We start from the raw sequence: 19,600 nt of genomic DNA on the forward strand, positions 1-19,600 counted from the left end.
TACAAAACATCCGGGTTAACAATAAAAATCAAGCAGAATATGTTGTATATTTGCCTAAATTTGAAAAAAATATATATATATTTATAAAATCTTTTCATAGTTTTTCTCTATAAAAATATATATAAAAATTCTTAATTAATTTTTAATTAGCAATCTACTATTCACCCCATGTGCGATTAGTTAATGAAATTTAAATTATTAAACCCATGGGTATAAACCAAGCATTTTAATATTTATTGAAAAAAAAAACCTATTTAAAAAACCTTTTAACCCAACAAAAACAAAAAAAAAAAAAAAAAAAAAAAAACAAATATGCGAGTGAAAAAACCGTGAAGCAATTGTGTATTGGGGGCAGCCAATCAGAGAGCGAGAGAGCGAGAGCGAATTCGAGGGAGAGTGAGGAAAGAGCAAGCGTAAGCATTTAACTTTTTTCTGTTATACATTTAGCAGAGTTGGGAGCTTATTCTCAGCAAAGAAACAAAAAAAAAAATGTGTGCAAAGGTTTTTAAACGAAAAGAAAAAACCAAAAAAGGAAACAAATTTAAACGTGTGCTTAAATTTAATTGCAAAACAAATTCAAAATTCACAGAGGATTAGCATAGTAAATAAAAAAGAACAACTTTGTTTTTAATATTCAGCTATTTTGAAAAGTATTAAGCAAAAACCAAGCAGATATACAGATATTACTAAAACGAATGGCGTATTCACAAAAACAAAATAAATAAATAAAAAAAAAAACACTGCAAAATGCGAGACTGATAAAAAAAGTATTTTTAGTAGCATAAAATCACAAAAGTGTGCACAAGAATGTGGATGATTTAAAAATGTATATACTTATGTATTAAAAGAAATTTATAAAACCGTTGAATACCAAATGCAACCATTCGCAGCATAAGGCACTTTAAAGCTACTCACAAGTATTTTACTTTAGTTATTTTTTTTTATTTTGTTATATAACAACAGAGACAAACAATTTCTTGTATATTTTTTATTTAAGTTTTGTTTTTAGAAGTCCTTAAGTTACTTTTATTTCAAGGAAAACATTTAAATGAAAAATTGTATTCAACACAATTTAGCTTTGAAAAATCTGAGTGGCATGCTAGTTAGTAAATATTAGATAGTTAAAAAGTCGCTACTAAAAGTAGTTAAAAAAAATTAAAACAAAAATCAGTTAATAGTAGTCAAGTTGTTATAACCTCTCTTTTCTAAGCTAAAGAAATAATTTTTTTTTTAAGAAAATGACTTGATTTTTAAAGTTGAGTTCCGTCATTTTGCTTTTAATGCAATTTAGTATTAAAAAATGATTGGCGATAAGCCCGAGCTAGTGTGAACAAAATTTTGTTTCTAACTCTTTTGAAGTTGTTGCAATAACTAACTGAATCTAACATTAGCCAGTTGTACAGTGTGCCTAGAGTGCAAAACGGGCCTTTAAATTATTAATTTTTTTAACTCATTCAAAATATTAATTAGGTTGAAATAACCTCACTTTTTGCAGTTACAAAAGTTAGCAACTTTGCATAGCAAGAAAATCAAAATTTGTCTCGAAAATATTAAATAACAAAATAGACCATTAAAAGAAAGAATATTTTCACATTCTATTTTGTTACGCACAAAAAGAAAATAAAAAGCTTTCAACAATAATTCAATCATCTCGCCGCATACACAGCGTCGTATAAAAAAGCAAAAAATCAGTTTTTTTTTTGCACTAATTCAACATTTTCATCATACGCAGCCCCGTCTGCTTTCTCACGCTTCACATTTGAAATATGTTGGAAATATTATCTGCTGAAAACAAAGCGATTTTCTGGTAAAAAAACGTAAAAATTGTAAACAGCTTTATAAAAGCAACATGAATCTTTAAAAATAAAACGAAAAATGTTGCAACAATTCAGTACAAAACAAAAAAAAAATAACAATCCTAACTGTAAAGTAATAAAAAAGCGCACACGCACAATTATATAAAATTAACACTTGCAGACAATGTGTAAAAAGAGACTATACGTTTTTAATAAATTTATAAGCAATTTAACGTGGTTAGGCGGTGGTAACCACTACAGAAAGCAAATACGGAGTTTTTTATGCTGAACTTCTGTAACATGACTTGGCGAAAACTAATTAATTAATCTACGGTTAGCGGTTGGTGTTTTAATTCTACCTTTTTTTGTATACTTTATTAAAATTTCTATCCTAATACTTAGGAAAGCTCCCCATTTTTGTAATGAAAACTGTTTTTTTAGTTCTTCATGTGCACGATATTTTATAAATTCATTTTGTGTCTACTCATGGCACACATTAAGGAGTACCAGAAAATTTGAGTAATACCGCAGAGATTTCGCCTAAGTATCCTTTGAGTAATCAATAAATTTTTTTACTTCTCGAACTTTTTCATAAAGTTTGGATGCATTCAAAGAGTTATTTTTCTACTTTATTTTATTTGTCTGGCTTGGATTAGTCCAAATATATTTTTGAAAAATTCCAAGATTCTTTTCAAAATCCTTTGTGATTTAGCCTTTGTTGCCCCTATGAAAAAAGGAAGATTACTACATTTCGAACATCATTTAACACAAATTAATTCCACGAATTTTCATTTATCGAACTTCGTTGGCTAAACAAAATTTGTGGTTTGAAAACTTCAACAATTTTGTTTTTTAACTTTGTTTTGCCCAAATAGGTTTTTGAAATGTTTTTTTTTTTAATCTTTCGAGATTTATCCCAGTTTACTTCGAAAAATGCATAGACCTACTTTATGAATTTCGTTTAGTCCAAATGGATTTTTAAGGAATTTTTTAAGGAAACAATTTTTTTGTACTAAATCTTTCGAGTTTTAATTTTTCGATTGAAAAGAATGCAAACTATATCTCATCCCGAGTGATCAGAATGACTAAATATTTACCAGATGAAAGATCCGTACAAGCTTTTAAAGCTTAAATCCTGAAATCTGGTTTCCTGGTAATTTTAAAAGTATTTTCTAGGCGCCGGTCAATTTCTTTTTAGGGTATCATTCGAAACGAATCTAATATATTCTTGCTCGAACTTTTATGAAGCTCGTCGTGCCTTATAACGTGTTAGAAAAATGTGTACTCTCTACTCAAAACGCCCTTTAGTTTAATTTACTTATTTCAGTATTTTATTTTTCTTAGACCCTTTTTTCATTCACATCGATAATAGCGAAAAATGCATAAGTCCATAATACCAAAAAAAAAAAAAGAAATACAAATTTTGCATACATAAAAGCCGTCCAGGCTATTTAAAATTTTTTTGTTTCTTGCAACTTTGTGTTTAAATTTATAATTTTATAATTTAATTTACGGTTTTGGAAGAATTTCTATAGTACCGGAAAAATATTACTTCTGAATTTTTATTCTTTTTGAATTTATTTTAAAATTTTCTACCTTAACACAGCCTCAGAAATAGTTAAGCAAAAGTTTTTATTATTATATATACGATCAAGAGTGACGAGCTTGGCGTGCGAGAGAGAGAGTCGTAGAGTTAGGTAACATTTTTTCTAAACACTTTGGTAAATTACCACTCCACCCCACGCCTGCACATAACGAGGCAAAAGAAAGCTAGAGAAGGAGGGAATATATTGATTGAGGCAATCGATTGGGTTCCAGTTGGACGACTGTTGTGATATTGTTATGATATGAATGCGGATGCGTTCGCGTACCACGCGATTGACGGATTTATTGTGCGTTAGTGGCTAGCTTTAGGCTACAGTTAGTCAAAACGTTGAACTTTGTAAAATAACAATTAAATTATTTATAATGCTAAGTATTGACTAACTGAGGTCGCAGCATGACACGAGCACCGCACGACTGGTCGATCGTCTACACAAACAACTGAACAGCAGAAACAACAACGTTACGTATACGTACACGGGTCACTTGAATAAAAATACTTATAATGAAGAGTAACAAAGGATGAGAAAAATGAAAAGTAAAATATATTAAAATATTTATAAATTAAATGTAACTCATTTTTTCGGCTGTCGGCTGTCGGCTTTCCCCTTTACACATTGTTTGCACGTTTTTTTGCTCAAATCAATTAATTAAACAAAAATATGCTTACGAAATAGTTAATTAATTGACTCATTGATTGATATTAATTTTCATTTTGTAAGAAAATAGTAAAGAAACGAATATTACAACAACAACAGCAGCAACCACCTCAATTACAACGTAAGATTTTCAAAAAGAACATCAAATAAAATATAACAGCAATAAATAATTTTTTCTGCTTGCCAACTTTTGAGCAAAGAAAAAACGCGAGCCATAGAGCGAAAATGTTGTTCTTAGCAAAATGAAAGAGAGTATTATATGACAAAAATGTTATAGCGAAATGATGACAACTACAAAAATATTAAAAATTCTATATATATGTTTTTTTTTTGAAATTTCAATTTTAGCTTGAATATGTAAAGAACATTAAAAAGAAATATATTGAAGAAGCGTACGGCAACGGTATTCACACACTTCCAAACACGCAAGAAAAATAGAGTACTATACAAGAGTGAAAATAGTGATGTTGGGAGAGAGGGGAAGAGTGAGTGAAATAGAGGAATGCGATGCGTGCGAATAGCCGAAAATGCGGGGATAATACAAGAACAAATGAGTAGCGGCAAACGAAGGATATATTTGAAGAAATCAAGAATGTGAATGAATATGTTTTAACTCTCAAATGCCATAATCGAGCTGATTGAATGCTCGCTCGCGACCTGGTTTACAACAACAAGCGCACGTACCTCCAGTACCCCTCCAAGGCAGCGTAACAACAGAACAACTACAGTCACGCAATAAAATAAACACGTCTTAGCATAAATATTGGTTTTGTTCCATTTATAATTATTTAACGGTAAAAAACGTGATTGCTTGCAAAATCATTAGATATGTAAAAAAAACAAAAACACTGCTAAGCAGGGAATATAAGAAACTTGAAGAGAACTTTCTTATGACAAGCAATAGACAAAACAAAAAAAATGTTCGCCATCACAGACACCGAAAATCAGAGATTACAATAACTTGTGCGACAAAGATACGTAAGCAAAAGTTAAAGGATTTGAACGAGGGAACATTTTTTAAGATCATTTCATAAGAAAAATTTCAAACCAAATTTTCGCATACGAAAATCATTATAAAAATTATTTTGTTGAATCAACAACAACCGCAATGAAAATATAACAAAGAATATGTAAAAAGAATGTTGACAAAAACACGCTTAAGCAGGAGAGAGAGAGTGTATATTAGGCGCAAGTGGCGAAGAAGTAAGGAAGAAAGGGAAATAGGGAGACAGAAAGCAGCAGAAAATGCGCGCAGTATAAAAATACATAATTTTTTTTCTCGTTTTCATGAAAGAATTTCATCACAAAATATTTCAATTGAAAACAGGCCTTTTGGATAGCGTACAAGTTTTAGATTTTTGATAAACTACAAATTGAAAAATTTGGTTTTGAAAGTAAAAGATTATAAAATGCAAAAAAAAAAAAGAAGAAATTAAATAAAAAATTTAATAAGGAAAACAGAAAAAAAATCAAATGAAAAATTCTAACACAACCCTTTATTTAAAAGCAACTGCCCTCCAGCGTTACTCAATAACACGAACATTTTCCTAAGAACATTCCAGCAAAAAGTATTTAAACCGGTTTTCTGAAAATGGTGAAAATAATATCAGCAAGTGAATTCTATTTGGAACTGAAAGTGTTATTAGTAGGAAATTAGGGAGTGCACCTAAAAGTATGTATTTGGGCGCATTATTAATTTAATTAAGTTTGAATTAAAAATCTCACTGTGGTTCTGAGTTAGCGTTGGCGTTGTTATTGACAAAAAATATATTTGAACGAAAATCGAATGCTGTTTATGACTGAAACCTCTCGAAATGATTTGAATTTTCATTTTATTCCATTAAATATTTCCATAAATATTCCTTTTACATGAAAAATATTGGAACATTGATTGAAAGTTGCATACTTTTTGGCGCAAAGTGAATTTTTGCGAGGAGGATTTTTAATAGTGCTCTCATTTCTTTTTTAATTGTTTGAATAGTGTGAAAACTGCAAGCTAATTAGGATGCTTTCTGCTTCCATCAAACAGCTATTAGTTTTCGTTGTTGAATAACTTTTTTCAACCGCCTTTAATACGCTGACTGCTACAAGTATGTTTTTCATAGTATTTTTTGTATGCTCGTGTCTTTAAATTTGTAGATTTCTTTTCATTGTGTTTTTTTTTCAAAAAATGTGAATCGTTTTTTTATTACAAATTTTGGCTTCTTTTGAAAACCGTATTTTCGCAATCCAACCTCACATTTATTAAATTTTGTATGTGTGTCTGAAACAAAAGCAGTATTTCAAATAATTTGAAATTTTAGCAGCTGGCTTGCTGTATCTTACGGTTTTAAGCTTTTTTTTTCCCAACTTTGCGTCATTTTCGACTTGCGCCTTTTTCTCTCGCCTTTTGCGTGTGATTTTTTAAAGATAAAAAAACGAAAAAAAAACTTATTGCATAAATGTCCTTAGTTTAGTGCCGTTTATCATTATTATCACAATTTACAATTTTTGTATTGTGTTTTATTTTTTTATAAACATTTTAGTTAGTAATGCTGTATAAATACATTGAAACTAAATTTAAATATTTTTACAGAAAATTTGTGCATAAAAACTAATATAAGTTTTGCTGTAAATCTGCATGAGATACAGAGGAAAAGCAAATATATAAAATAAAAAATGTAGTTTCAACTCAAAAACCAACTCCTTGAAAAAGAGCTGTACGAATGTTGACCAATCAATAATTGCTTAAAAATAATTAATTTTCAAAAAACACTACATCTTTAGAACAAAGAGAACTGTCCGAAAGCGTAAGAAAATAATAACAAAAATATACAATACAATTAAATATATGTTAGAAAGAAATATACAAAACCATTGTACGAATAATGCAACGCTGAAGCAGAAGGCTTGCATTTTTCTGCAGCTACCACATACTCACACACACACCACAAATGCACATGCACTGAACGAAAACTTCGAAACAGTTCGAACTCGTTCCATAGTGTTTATGTAGCATAACACAAGATAAAACTCAATTTCATTACAATCAAATCATAAGTTTCGTTTTTTACATACATGCGTACATAATAATTGATCATGGAAATAATCAAATACAAAAAAGTGAGACATACAATTAATTATTTAAAAAATATATAAAAAATTATGAAATATATATAAATCAAATAATATCAATATGAATCAACAGAACGTTTTGCAATTAACTTTTAAGCATATAAGCAAGGAAAGAAACACAAACAACGCTGTAACGTTTCGTCATAAGATTTTTTGCACTTAAGTTATTTAGGAATAATAGGATTTTTTTAATTTTCTGCGTGAACTCGCCAAACAAAAAAACAAAACAAAAAAATGCAAAAGATTAAAACAAATTTAAATTGGTTATATTGATAATTATAAAATTACTATTAAAATATTGTGTCAGCAAAATATTGAGCTAGTTTAAAAAAATATTTTTACTTAACTAAGAAATTAAAAAGTTGCATAAAAGAATTAGAAAAAAGGGTATAAAAACTATAAATACTTGACTAAATTAAAAAAAAATTACATAGAAAACTAGATATTTGTATTATTTTCCAAAACTGCTAAAAAGCGTTAATTTCTTCATGAAAGAAAAATTCTAAAAATTAATTAAAATAGAATATAAAAAAGAATGAAGGGGGAACGCCACTGTGGGGGTTCAAAAATAGTCGATTTTTGGGAATTTTTTTTTGTAAGTAGGAATGATTATTCGAGGATCGGACAAAAGGCAATTTATTATATATGTATTAAACTATGTTGATGTAAATTTTTTATTAAAAAATATTGAAAATTGACAAATTTATGTATATGAACACAACGATTTAAAAAAAAAATGACGTCATCTGGTGGCAGCCATACAGCAATGAATAATCATCTGAAATGAAATTATTAATCTACACAATAGTGGCTATCGTTGAACGTTTTTTTTTTTTTTGTTTTTTTTTTTTTGACAAAATGGGGGTGATTTGAATTTCGATGTGTGTTTTTCACCATTTTTTTTTTTTTTTTTGATTTTCAACAGGCCCAAAAAAATAGTTATTTTCAAAATTTTGAAAATCGGCTACGTACAACGATAGCCAATGCGATAAGAAAAATTAAAAAAAAAAAAAGAAAATTAAAATCGGTTCATTAGTCTTCGAGAAATCGTTGCCACCGTATCAAAAAAAGTCGTTTTGAGAAATTGGTCTTGCACATCTCAGTCAATTTTTAAGATTTTCGAATATTTATACTTTCAGAAAATGCAAAAAAAAATCGATTTTTTTTTTAATTTTCACAGTGGCTTCCCCCTTAATAGTAAAAACAAAGCGCTAGTTTTCCAAAAGTAAATATCCGAAAAAACTCACTCTATAAACACCACAAAGCATTAGTATACAATCAATCACTCACAGAAAAGGTCTCGTTTAAACTTTCCAAAATATGTATACATATGTCTATAGCCCTTAAGGTCATATGCGAATTTGCAGCTGAATAAAAAATACCACCTTTTACATTGCATAAATAATAAAATTCCACTTGAATATTACCAAGCAACAATTATGTAAACAAAATAAAAAGAATCCATTCAAACAAAAGCAAAAACCTGCTCGTAAAATATTTGCAAGAGAGATTCAAGAAAAAGCACAACTGGAAAATCGTAAAAAAATTACATATGTTTAAAAAAAAGTAATAAATCGTAAAACTCAAACACACATACACTCCCATACTAAACCTTCTCAAACACATTTGCGCGTTTTCAATGTGTAGAGGAAGTATGTTAGGAAAAATAAGAAACGCTAAGCGGTAAATTATAAAACCGTTTAGGCGGCAGTAAGAAACCAAGCAAACAACAACATCAACAACAACAAATACTGATTAAGTTATAATTATTGATTAATATATATCATTAAAAATGGAAGTTCACAAAAAATAAAACAAAATGCGTTATTAATTACCGTTATTTATCCATACTGTTTACTATGAACTGCAACCTCGCTCTCTCCGCGTTTGTAGCTCTCGGTCTCCGTCTCCGGTATTATTATATTTACAGCTATTTTTTTTTTTTTTTTTTTTTTTTCAAAGTAAATTTCCACAATTTGGAAGCGTTCTGCTGGTGTTAAATAATTCATAATGACTTGCCACTGCTTACTGGACAAAAATGTCAACACAGTTTGGCATATTCAGCTGTCAAACCATAGTTATCGATATTGATAGTTCTCGTGCAGGGTTTTTAGCTAGCCCGATACCTTCAAGTAATCAATAATTTCTGTGTAATTGGTTAATTTTTGTGATTTTCTAACTTTAAAAAACTATTCAGTGATACTCTTTTTAAATACTAAATACTAATTCTTAAGCTAATCAAGGATTTCCGAATCCTCAAGTTTTCAGGACGTTTCTCAAAATTTAGTTTTTCTAAAAAAAAACTATTTGAGTGAGAGGTAATGGAAAAAGTGTAGATCTTTACTAGAAGTAGGTTTTTAAGCTAGTTTGAAAACTAGTGGGGATTCTGGTACATATTACGTATTTCCGGAGCATTGCCGATAGAAATTGTGTGGATTTTCTAAGTCGAAATACACAAATTGCTTCCGACGATGTTTTCATTTGTAGCTTTGTGGATAAAAATTTTGCGTTAGAAACACAAAAAACAGATAAAGTAGCAGGTATCTTCATTTTGTGTATTTTTGGCATTAATTTTTACCATTTAAAAAAAAAACTTCTTTATTGCGTGCAGGTGATATTGATAGTCGTCCACCGAGGAAGAAGAAATCCCGCGATTCAAGTGGCAGCAATAATGTAAGTATTAACCTTAAAACATAAATCCAGTTGAGTAGGCTTAAATTATGTACACCACACACATCACTCATACACAAAAACAACAAAGGGCTGGTCAACTGAAAAACGCTATTTAACATGCACATGTATAATAACCCTTGTATGTATGTGTATTCTTGAGTGTATACCGATCATTCTCCTTGCATATTTCCTCCTTACTGTTTCATGTTTATTTTCCTTCGCTCCACTGTACAGGTAAATAATCCAACTGTAACACCAGCTAGCGTAGGCCTGGCATCAGCTACGACTGTTAGTAGCGTTGGCGGCAATCCCGCAACTTCAACCTCAATTTCGTCCACAATAGCCACCACACAACAATCAGCAAACACAACGCAAACGCCACAGCAACAACAAACGACAATGGCTGGATTGCCTGCTACTGCGCCAACAACACAAAGTACCAATAGTTTGGCGCCTCCTATGACCACACCCACATCACAGCTGAACGCTATCAGTAGTGGAGCACAAAGTAAGCAGAATGGTTGAGGGAGTAGTTAATTAATGAGGATAAGACATTTTAATTTCTAAACGTAACGGTTATTTGAACAACTGATTACTAGCCAGTCCTTGATCTTGGCTATTATAAGTAAAAAGTATTTTTTATTACATTTAGTCGTTTATACAAACGTCCGTTTGATTGATTTCTGCGCTAAAATTTATATAAAATTGTTAATTTATCACTTTGAATTAATCCCTGTTGTATAAGACTCTTTTAATTAAGAAACACCCCATACCCTTTATTTCCTTTCTTTTGTCATTCCTGTTTCTACATCGTGCTTGCGAATCCTTCGTGCCATTGATTTGTAATTTCCCATCGTATAGTGAGTGTTACACCCACAACAGCGGCAACGACGCTTGCAGGTGCTGCGACGGATCCAGCCATGTCTACTGTTGCCCTACATAATAACAATAATAGCACCAAAACGTCACTCACACCGACTTCGGTTGGTAGTGGACTGAATGCCACTGCCGGCGCCACCACCATTACCACAGCGGCTACTACGGCAGCTGCAACACCAATAAGTAACAGCAGCACCACCGGTAGCGCCGTTGGCAGCAACGGTCCCAATGATTTAACAATGTCGACGGTATCCAGTGCTGCCGCTCTGCTCGCCTCATCTGCAAGCGTAGTGTCGTTGACCGGCTCACTACTTGCCACATCACAAACGAACAGCAGTAGTATTGGCGGTAGTAGCACCACAGCTACCACAAATATTGGTGGCATACGCGTTGCCAGCAATTTACACAAACTGCCACCGACGTCGATGGATGTCGCTGATGCGTCTGGCGTTGGCGGTTCGGGCATTGGTACACTTCCTTCGGGTGTGCCTAATGCGAGTATCGGCTCAACGATTGGCGGTTTGCATCCGCCTGCTGCCGTTGTGACCGCGCCTTCGTCTGTCGCATCGGTACCTTCCTCGGCGGCGTCGTCTCTGCTGACTGCTGGTCTCAAGCAAATTCCACAATTTGATGATCCCGTTGAACAGTCACTGGCATCGCTGGAACAGCCTTTACTCTCCACAGCCTCAGGCAAGGGCGTTGCTGACAACTTCCTCATGAACGCGCATCTGATGCAGCAACAGCAGCAGCAACAACAACAGCCTCAGGCACTCACGCATGTTAACCATGGACAAAATGCGTCGGCGCAACAGGCGTTTGGTACTTTGCAGCAGTCGCAACAGCAACAACAGGCGGCGCAGCACCCGCACACCGGCAACCATCATCACATGGAGCTTATGTCGGAGCTGTTGTCGAAAGGCGCCGCGGAAAACGTGTCTGGCATGAATGGCAATCATTTTCCGTTGATGCAACTTGGTCTAGGCGAGGGACTTAATAATCGCATCAGCACTATGGCGGCAGCAGTGGCCGCGCAACAGCTGCAACAGGCCATGGCACACCAGCAACAACAACACCACCAACAGCAACAGCAACACGCGCACAATAACGGTTACAACAGCGCCGCAGATCGAGCGTTAGACAGTCTGGCGTTGGCTGGTTTGGGATTGTCTCATGCCGGTGGCGCCGGCACTGGTTCAATTTTTGAACAGTTGCCTTCCATGGGAGGGAGTCACAATGACTTTCTCGCCGCCATGATGATGGGCAGCGGGGCACCCATGCCTGGTAATTTGTCGTTGCCCAGCAAGAAAGATGCCGCAAATACACTCGGCTTAAGTGACCATCAGGTGGCTCAGCAATTGCTGCAGTCGCAACCACCACTACAGCCCAATAAGCTATTGATTACACCTAAGCCCATCGAATCGATGATGCCTAGTCCGCCGGAGAAGAAGCAACATCAGCAAGCGCAGCAAGTTGTGCCGCCACAACAATCTCCATCTGATCTGAAGATACCAACTTCGGCCAGTCTGAGCGGCGCTAGCGCTTTAGGCTCAAATCAAACGAATTTTGCGCAAGCTTTCAAATCGGCGCACGAACAGAACCTAAAAAACGCCAGCTCATGGTCATCACTAGCATCGGCCAGTTCGCCGCAGAATACGCCCACTTCAAACAAACCGAAACCCGCCATGGACTCGTTCCAACAATTCCGCAATAAAGCCAAAGAAAAGGCCGATCGCCTGAAGTTGCTGGAGGCGGCCGAGAAGGAGCAGAAGCGCCAAAAGGAGGCCGCTGAGAAAGAGCAGCAACGCAAGCAGCACCACAAACAACCCGTAGGCGTAATTGGCGTGGGTGGCGGTGTAACGGGTAATGGTAACAGCGGGAGCGGCGTTGCAGGTGCCAATGTTATAGGTGTTGGTGTAGGTGCTGGAGGCAGTGTGGGTGGTGCCAGTGGAGCGGCAGGTGGCGGTGGTGGGGCTGGGCATCACTCATCCGCTTCGGCAGCGTCGCTTTCACAGTCTGCGCATGCGCACGGACATTCACATGGACACATCAGCCACGGTCATGGACATGCGGTAAGCAGCAGCGGAGGCGGGCATATGCATTCGGCAGCGGCGGATGTTAGCATGGAAAGCGGGAGGTAAGTGCACTAAACAAATTAATACATAAGTGGCTTAGCTGTTAGGAATAAAAAATTACTTCGAATAAATTTGTACTTTGTGTACTGCAAAATTATTCTTATACTAAAGAAATTATATATATCTTGTGCTTCATTTATATGATTTGTTTTTTGTTTTTAGAAAAAGTGTCCATGATGCTACACAGGTGCAAAATTCTCGCGTAGACGACATCAAAGCGTCACCGCAGGGTAGCGGCTCACCGGCTGGCGCTGCACAACAATCGCCACAGGATCGCGCTGCTGCAAGGCGTGCGGAATTACGACGACTTGAACAAGAGCGACGACGACGTGAAGCGGTAAGTATTATAAGTAATAAATCCATTTGGATAGGCTAGGCTTTTTGTTGAGAACTAATTAATGACTCGAGCTGGACTTTTTAGGTGTAGTGCAAGAGATTTCACCATAAACGTAGCTTAATATCTCCATCACTTATGTATATTATATACATATAATATATATTTTTATTTTATTATTCAATATTTATTTTTAAATATTATTTTTAATTTTTTTTTATTATTATGTTTTTTATTATTACTTATTTTTAATATTTATTATTTAATTTAAATTTTAAAATTTATTTATTGTTTTTTGTTGTTATGTTTTTTTATTATTATTTTTTACTTTCTTGTATTATAATTTGTTTTTCTATTATTGTTATTTTTTACATATACACATTTTTGTTTTGTTATTTTTTTTTTTTTTTGATTTTTAATTATTATTATTATTATTTTTAATTATTATTATTTTTTTATGAGGAACTTTGTTTATGTATACTACAGATATTTGCGAATCCCATGGTTTTTTTTTTATTTCTTCCATAAAATATTACACCTGTCGTTAGACAATAAGTAATTTGATTTGCAAAAAGATGGAATGAGAGTGATATTGAAGGGCCAATGCCCCCAAGCTCATATAGAAGAAATATACATATTATTTAAAAACAAGTGGTTAACAAACAATGACAATGTCATATACGATTAGTTGACAATTGATTACATGGATTTCGCAAGATCTGTTGGTGTTTGACGGTTAAGCCGACTTTGGGTAGATTTTTCTTTATTTGGTAGTCTTCTCATCATAGGATTTGTGTGCGTTAATAATCTATTTATGTGCCTTCTCCTTGCGCTTTGTATTGTCTCATCAATAGTATCAATATCAAAGTCGCGATGAATATCTGCGTTAGGTATGTACCAAGGTGCATTAGTTAAGGTCCTAAGTATTTTAGACTGGACTCGTTGAAGTATACTTAGATTACTTTTTGCAGCATTGCCCCAAATCTCAATTCCATATTTCCAGATCGGAGCAATTATCGTTCGATAAATAAGTACTTTATTTTGCAATGATAGATTGGACTGAGGTCCAAGTAGCCAATACAATTTCTTAAAACGATTTTTAACTTCATTTCGCTTTTTCTTTATATGCTCCTGCCAGTTTAATGTCGAGTCGATCGTAATACCCAGGTATTTCGCTTTGGTGTCAATATGTACGTCAGAATTACCAACGCTAACTGGTTCAATGGTTGTCCTTCGGTTTGTGCAGTTTACTTGTATTGTTTTGTCAGCGTTAATTTCGATGTTCCATTTTTTGAACCAGTTTAATGTCACATTTATTCGTTTTGTAAATTTTGTTTTACGACTTTTGTATCTTTATGAGATACCATGAGGACTGTGTCATACGCAAATGTTGCAATCATGCTGTTTTCTGACTTCGGTTCCGGTAGATCAGCCGTGTACAATAGATACAATGTTGGTCCTAAGACACTGCCTTGGGGAATGCCTGCGTTCATAGGTTGAATGTCTGAACATGCGTCATTATATTTAACATAGAATTTCCTGTCTTGGATGTAATTCTTAAGCATAAGGTAAAAGTCATTAGGTAGTTGTGTTTTTAATTTATGGAGTAACCCAGGGTGCCACACTTTGTCAAAGGCTTTAGCTACGTCGAGGTATATGGACATGCACACTCTTTTTTTATTCAGGTCATCATTAATTTTGTGAACTACTTTATGAATCTGTTGGATTGTTGAATGGTTTTTCCTAAATCCAAATTGGTGTTGGGGTATCAGGTTCATGCTTGTTATAATAGGATTTATCTGGTCAAATAATATTTTTTCGAAAATTTTTGATATTGTCGGTAGTAATCCCATGGTTAAATGATAAGAGTTCTTAGCTTCGTTGCTAAACAGATTTCTACCTCATCTATGGCTATACTGTTTTGTTATTAATCGAAAAAACGAGGTGTCACCAGTCACTAAGACCTCGGAGTCGGTTCCCACGACAGTCGGTTCTACGTAACTGGAACGACCCGGATTTATATCCGGTCAATGACTGTTACTTCAGCAGCATTCCTCGTATATGCACGGGAATGTTTATGCTGCTACAACAACAACCTCGGAGACCTTTTTTGTTAAAAAAGCTTAACCAAGACTGATACACATTCTCTCTTGCAATATGTAAGACAGCTCCCATAAGCAGATTTCGCGTTTTGTTTTTGTTGAGCTTTCCCTCATTGACTATCCCACAAGCGAAACAAAAGCATTGAAATCAAGAGTGGCCACCTATGCTAGCTCTAACTGCATTTGGAAATTTACAAAATCGACTATTCAATCCATATAATAATATATCTTGTGAATAAAATAAAATCGGTCCGTATACGGCGTTTCAAAATAGTTCTATAAAAGCGCCGCCTAGCGAAAGTTTTTGGGTTGATAATTAGTTTAGTTAACACACTGCAAAGCCCTCCACTTATCAATGAAAATCTCATTAGGTTCAAACAAAGAAATGAAAAAATAAACTAAAAATGAATGCCTATCAATTTTATCTGTATATATTTTAATTGAGTATGTACTTTTGTACAGGCAATAATTATTCTTAACATACATTCCAACTGAAATTTTTTTCACGTTTCTATTATTTCAGATGGCTGGTCAAATCGACATGAATATGCAAAGTGATCTGATGGCGGCCTTTGAAGAATCGCTTTAATAAATAAAAAAAACCCAGCAGTGTTGTAGAGTAAACTCAATTTAAAAAGAATTAAAAACGAAAAACAGTTAGTGCTAGCCTAAAATAATGCAGGTTTGTGATCAATATATTAATAATGAACGTTGAAATTCAGCGTAAAAGAATTGAAAAACAAACGGGGATACCAATACGAATCCCTTAGTTCCATGCAGAGGTGTTAAAGTCTAAAGGAAGCAGCGATTGGAGCGGTTCAAGTTAACTTCACAATGAATCCACATAAACTAGTGAAACCAAACGGCGTTTCAATGCTGGTGGTGTATAAATGTTTTATATGTATACATACACACATATATATGTTTGACTACGAAACGAATATGAAGGGTATACCTGTATATGTGCGCGGAGCAGTCAAAAGGAATGATAATGCATTAAAATATAATTAATTTTTACTAGTACGTAAGTTAAAGCATAATAACGGGACGATGATGTTCAAACCGAATGAAGAAATAAAAATAATAAAAAAGGAAAGAAGAAGCAGTAAGCGAGAATGCTCGGCGGCATGTCATTTCTTTACTATTAATATTTAGCAATTGAAGAATACGATGTTGGTGATGATGATGATGATAATGATGACAATGAAGAAGCAGAAAAAGGTGGTGAAAGTGAAGTAGGAAAAGCAGCAACTTGAAAGATCGATGAACATAACTGATGCTGATGATAAATAATAATTTAGTGTTAATAATGAAAGGTAATCAGTTATATCGTTGATATAGAAAAAGCAAGCATACAAAAAAATATTATACATAGTTACATAAAAAAAAAAATAATAGCAACATTTTTTTTAACAAACACATACCCATGCACACATATACACATAGTTTTCTGTGTTTATATATATAAACTATATGTTGTAAGTAGTGCGGTGGTTTGTGTGGACGCCGCAAAGAAAAGAGAAATAGAATTAGATGCAAAATATTGACAAGGAATTCGATTCGACATAAATTGCAAACATCAATTTTGGAAAAACACATATGTGCAACAAGCTCAAACGTGACACACACTAACACGCGAAAATAGCTACATACACACCCAATTACCTATCTATTGTGTAATACCTTGCAAGCTGTGTGATTGCAAAAAGTTAAAATCTGACACACATACACTTGCATATATAAATGAAATATAATTATACTAAATAATAAATAATAAAGGCAGTTCTTTCCTTTCACTAAAAATGAAAACCTAACATTTCTTAATACATACAAATAATTAATTTAAACTCTAAATAAAATAGAAAGATATAATTGTAACGTTGATAAAAAATATATTATCTATAAATTGATGCAGAAAAAATACAAGAAAAATTATGTAGAAGCAAATAATGGAAATAAATGCATAAAACTTAATAATAAATTACAATTTATTTAGTTTTTAGTATTTAATATAAATAATAAAAAGTATACAAAAAAAAAAACAAAATTCAAATCAAGTGTAATTTTAAGCGGAACAAAAATGAAAACTAATTCAAGGAGGCCAGGCAGTTGTAGCGCTCAAATTTAGTTTGAGCAATGAGTTGCATCTCAATATATACGAGAGTATAGTTTTGACGAGAGGAAGTGGGTGACGCACTCCACTGGTGCTTTTGCGGTTATAAGAAATGCGATGGCGGCACTGTGAGGAGTGAAATATTTTTTTTTATTCATTGACGATATGAGAAATTGAAAATTATATAGAAATTGCACACATAACGTAAGTTACTTTTTTCGACTGTTCCACTGCGTTGTGATGTGTATAAGACCAAGTAGTGTCACACTACCAGCATGCAATGTTGTTGCAAAACCTGTTATCTTGAGTTTGGAGTCGTTTAAAAACCGAAGTAAGGCGTCTCAGAATTTTAAATAGAAGCGATTAATTCGCATTATTATTACTTTAAAAAGCGAAAAGGGTCACTCAGAATTTTTACCAGAATCGATTTTTTTACATTATTATTATTTTAATTATAATTATTATTATTTTAATTATACAAATAAAATGAAATATATACAATATTATAATTACTTTTATAATGAATAATGGAAATATGAATAAATTATTATTATTTTATTAATGAAAATGATAATAGCTATAATGAAAATAATAACTACACTTTTTTTTTGTTTTTGTAGAACATGTTTATGTATTATAAAACTAGCGATAAGTAGGTGAGTGCAAAGTGTACGAAGTTGTATGCATAACATCTTATTTTACTTAAACCAACTTCTCTTTTTTTGTAATTCTATTGTTTTTTTTTTTTGTTTTAAATAACCATCAATCGTTGTTATAAATGTATAACCTTTTATTAAATTTAAGAATAGCAGTTTAGGTTTTACTTCAAATTAGCTCACGGCATATGATTTTTTAAGCTTTCAGTAATGAAATTCAATACCAATTTGCAAAAGGGTCAAGTTGTTCTAAATAAAATGTGGGATATAAACCTTTTCTTAGTTGATGACAGGAATTTGCAATATTATATATACATAATTGGCGCGTACACCCTTTTTTGGTGTTTGGCCGAGCTCCTCCTCCTATTTGTGGTGTGCGTCTTGATGTTGCTCCACAAATGGACTCCACAGTTTCAAGCTGACTCCGAACGGCAAATATTTTTATGAGGAGCTTTTTCATAGCAGAAATACACTCGGAGGCTTGCCATTGTCTGTCGAGGGCCGACCGCTATTAAAAAAATGTTTTTCTTAATTTTGGTGTTTCACCGAGATTCGAACCTACGTTCTCTTTCTGAATTCCGAATGGAATTAAATAAAAACTTGCTACAAATGGTAAAAACTTTAAATTTAATGAAATTTATATTTATGCGCTATTTTTTTTTTTTTTGTTTTGTTATTGGATAGTCTAAGTTATGTGTTTTGTTTTGGTTTTAAATAAAAGTAATATTTTTGTTTGCACAAAAGTATCAAACCCTGATTAGGGCTTGAGTAGATAGATTGGGATTTTAATTTTATTGTTTTGGGTAGCCTGTAAAACTTCGGAAAAAGTCAATGTCATTTGCTAGGCTGAAGATGCGATTATATTTTTTCATGCTTCTAAACAGTAAATTTTTTTTTTTTTTTGTGATTAAAAATAGACCAAAACAAACCTTGCAGTCAATTTTTTTATTTGAAGCAAGTTCTGGATTTTTCATTTGCTAGTCTGTGGTTACGATTTTATTTTTTAAAATAAAAAAAATAAAATTAAATTTGTTTTTTAGTGAATAAAAACTGCATAAAAACATTTCCTAATATTGCGACCAGCTTTTTTTTTAATTTGTTAAAAAATAATTAATAAAGTATATTACAGCAGTCAGTTAAAAAAAATGGTATTTATATGTTTATACGCCGTTTTTAAGGTTTCAGAGTTGATGCTTTTATTTAATTTTGCATGTTTGTATATTATTTTTAGTCTATTAATATCAAAATTGTTCTACATCTGCTACCAACTTTAAAACTTTCAGTGATTAACAAAAGGTTAAAGTGTGAACAATTATTTGAATTCTACGCGAGACGGTAAATAAATCTTAAAAGCCTGAATACAAAATTTTTCACACTAGAAATTGTTAAGTTTATTAAAACACGATAGCAAACTTTAAAGGTGCCCTAAATTGCAATTTTTTGTTGTTGGTGTTTACTAATTACGCCAATTAAAAATGGGAAAAGAACAATACAAAAGGCGCATCAAAATATTTTGTTATATTTTGTCATCAGGGCGAAA

The 19,600-nt window shown here is 33.0% G+C and overlaps 1 protein-coding gene across 10 annotated transcripts in view; it reads left to right on the top strand.

Moving 5' to 3' along the window:
- LOC129237704 (homeotic protein female sterile-like) overlaps window positions 1-16,407 on the top strand; it is a 33,409-nt gene extending 17,002 nt beyond the window's left edge. For all 10 annotated transcript variants that reach the window (XM_054872597.1, XM_054872592.1, XM_054872599.1 and 7 more), the window contains 5 exons: window positions 9,783-9,844; window positions 10,079-10,352; window positions 10,706-12,857; window positions 13,018-13,192; window positions 15,815-16,407. In XM_054872597.1, coding sequence (XP_054728572.1) covers window positions 9,783-9,844; window positions 10,079-10,352; window positions 10,706-12,857; window positions 13,018-13,192; window positions 15,815-15,880 — 2,729 coding nt within the window. In that variant the 3' untranslated portion in view covers window positions 15,881-16,407. The remainder of the gene's footprint in view (window positions 1-9,782; window positions 9,845-10,078; window positions 10,353-10,705; window positions 12,858-13,017; window positions 13,193-15,814) is intronic.
- Window positions 16,408-19,600: the final 3,193 nt, after the last annotated feature.

The sequence above is a fragment of the Anastrepha obliqua genome, chromosome 2 (assembly GCF_027943255.1).
Source record: "Anastrepha obliqua isolate idAnaObli1 chromosome 2, idAnaObli1_1.0, whole genome shotgun sequence".
NCBI lineage: Eukaryota > Metazoa > Arthropoda > Insecta > Diptera > Tephritidae > Anastrepha > Anastrepha obliqua.